This window comes from Fukomys damarensis, unplaced genomic scaffold (genome assembly GCF_012274545.1).
Source record: "Fukomys damarensis isolate Sample0158 unplaced genomic scaffold, DMR_v1.0_HiC HiC_scaffold_26, whole genome shotgun sequence".
NCBI lineage: Eukaryota > Metazoa > Chordata > Mammalia > Rodentia > Bathyergidae > Fukomys > Fukomys damarensis.
The window spans coordinates 19,126,370-19,129,060 of record NW_022900938.1 but is presented as its reverse complement, the minus strand read 5'-3'; the positions used below and the strand labels follow the sequence as shown (position 1 = coordinate 19,129,060).

At 50.7% G+C, this 2,691-nt stretch overlaps 1 protein-coding gene across 1 annotated transcript in view; it reads left to right on the top strand.

Annotated features, from left to right (window-relative positions):
* The first annotated feature begins 1,120 nt into the window (after positions 1-1,120).
* Positions 1,121-2,691, top strand: part of Hnrnpa3 (heterogeneous nuclear ribonucleoprotein A3) — an 8,494-nt gene continuing 6,923 nt past the window's right edge. The window contains exons 1-4 of the mRNA XM_033756361.1: positions 1,121-1,141; positions 1,807-2,007; positions 2,141-2,400; positions 2,474-2,600. Coding sequence (XP_033612252.1) covers positions 1,121-1,141; positions 1,807-2,007; positions 2,141-2,400; positions 2,474-2,600 — 609 coding nt within the window. The remainder of the gene's footprint in view (positions 1,142-1,806; positions 2,008-2,140; positions 2,401-2,473; positions 2,601-2,691) is intronic.

Below are 2,691 nucleotides of genomic sequence, written 5' to 3'. Positions count from 1 at the left end.
CTGGTGCGTCCTGGAGGAAGTCAGCACAAAAAGACACCAGGGCTGGGTGTGGTGGTACATGTTTGGAATCCTAGCACTTAGGAGGCTAAGGCAAGAGGGTGGCTTTGAGTTCAAGGCCAGCCTGGGATATGGGATACACAGTGAAACCCTATCTCAAAAAAAAGAAAAAAAATCAAAATTAGGGCAAATCTGAAGGGTCAGGCCTGAGGATGGAGACTTGATAACCAGGCCTGAGAGATTAGTAGCAATTTGAGTCTGTGCTGTAATCAGCACCACCGGGGTCCAGAGGGCCCAGATAGGCACCCTATCTAGTGGGGACCAGAACACCCGGATCCTACACCTCTCCCCCAGAATGCCTTTGTTCTTCCCACATGCCCTTGCGTCATGCCTCTTTCCCTATTGGCTCAGTATTAGCTAAACAGCCATACTTACAATCCTAGAGGTTAAGGTAGTTTGACCCACATTGTGCCCACGTTGTGAGTTCGCTGCATAAATTATCCCTGAAGAAGGGCCTCAGCCCTCACCTAGAAATCCAGGAGCCAGTCTTCTCTTTATTCCCAATGAAACTCAACTAACTTCACTGCACAACTTCATTCCTCCATAGGTGAGACCAGGAGCTCCACACCTTTGAGTCCGAAGTTATAATTTTTTCGTCAGTAAAGATGGAAGCACAGCAACTGCAGGAAAACTATTTGGGGGCTTATTCATCGAAGTTAATTCAAAACCTGATGGCTGGGTTCTGTCCCACCACATAGTACCTTATGTTCACCCTTCACAAATACAAGGATTGTCCTTACGAAATGCTAAAGTTCAAATTCTTTTTTCTTTTTTTGGTGTTTTTTTTTTTTTTTTTTTTTTTTTTTTCTGTCCTGGGGATCGAACTTGGGACCTTGTACTTATGAGGCAGGCAGCCGAAGCACTGAGCTAAATCCCTGGCCCTGAACATCAAAATCTTATGCTTTTCCAAACTCTAAGGTGGCCACTCCCCATTTAAGCTTTTAATTGACAATGTAACTGATTAGATTTCTAATCTTTCCACGGGAGGGCCAGATCTACCCCAAAGGAGTTGGTCACATGCACTGCTAAATTAACAAAGCATTTTCTATCAAGGAAGGGAAGCATGTCAATTATCATTTTATCAGTAACTTTGCTCCAATATAGATCTGGATTAATTTATACCTGTCACAGATTTTGGGAGGTCACCTAATCTTGTCCCCATTTTCTTTCTTTTTTGGTTTTTTTGAGACAGGGTCTCACTACGTAGTTGAGACTGACCTGGAACTCACTATGTAGCCCAGGCTGGTCTCGAACTCACAGCGATCCTCCTGCCTCAGCCTCCCGAGTGCTGGGATTACAGGTGTGTGCCACCACGCTCTGCTCGTCCCCATTTTCACTTTTAAAAAAATTAAAGCTCAATAGGGTGAAATGCTTTAAACCTCTATGCTGGGCCCATGCCTATAATCCCAGCACTTGGGAAGCTGAGGCAGGAGGATTGCCTTCAGTGACAGGTCAGTCTGGGCTCCATAATGAATTCATTAACAGCATAGCAAGGCCTTGTCTCAAAAAATAAAAATAAAATTCCTTGACTATGCAGAGAAAAGATTAAAATTTTAGTTTTTTAAAAAACTCAATTCATCTCATTATACCTCACCAGAGTTGGAAAAATGTGACCACATCAAGGTAAAAAATCACTGGCGAATGGGCACCCTGACTGGCGACTGTGCCTTTTTAGAAATGTCCTAAATCACTCAGATCCTCTAGCATTGTCCTCTACAACAATGCTTGATCTTTGCCCTTGCCAAGCAGAGCGTTAGGAAACAGCCCGACAGGGTCCTGAGCTCCGTGCGCACGGGATGGACTGACTTCCACCATCTCACCTGGGCGCGAAGGGTGGCAAAGTGCCTGTCGCGCCTGAGGCCTGTCCCCGGCCCGCGATTCCCGCCCTCGGTGTCGCAGGGACCTTCAGCGCGGGCCCGCTCGAGTGGGCGTAGCAGATCACAGACACTGGTGCCAGGCACTAGAGGACGCGGGAGGGGGCGAGAGGCCGAGGAGGCATTTTCACAACCTTCAATTATAAGATAAGAAAGCGAGATTTTACTTCGGGCACAAGAGCGGAGTCAATTCGTAAATGGAGACCTAGAGGCCTGCGTGGTGGGGGAGGGGAGAGGAACGAGAGAAGAAAGGGAAAGGCCATTCTTTCAGTGACGCGCGGTCACGAGGCGTTCTCCCGACGTGGGCCATCGCCATTGGCCGAGCCCAAGGTGACGTAACAGCAGCCGCCCCGGCGCGAACGGTGGCAAAGGCAGCGCCGCATTGGAAGTTGGAGAGGCGCGCGCGCTCCCCGGTCCGCCGAGCCTCCGCCCTCGGTCTTCCACCCACCAATCCATTCGTCCATTTCCCGTACGCTCCCGGTCACGAGGCGTTCTCCCGACGTGGGCCATCGCCATTGGCCGAGCCCAAGGTGACGTAACAGCAGCCGCCCCGGCGCGAACGGTGGCAAAGGCAGCGCCGCATTGGAAGTTGGAGAGGCGCGCGCGCTCCCCGGTCCGCCGAGCCTCCGCCCTCGGTCTTCCACCCACCAATCCATTCGTCCATTTCCCGTACGCTCCCCCTTGGCCACGCCCCATTCCTCAATCGCTCCTCCCTCAAGCCGGCAGCGCGCGGTAAGCGCGTCACGTGACGACTGGCCCC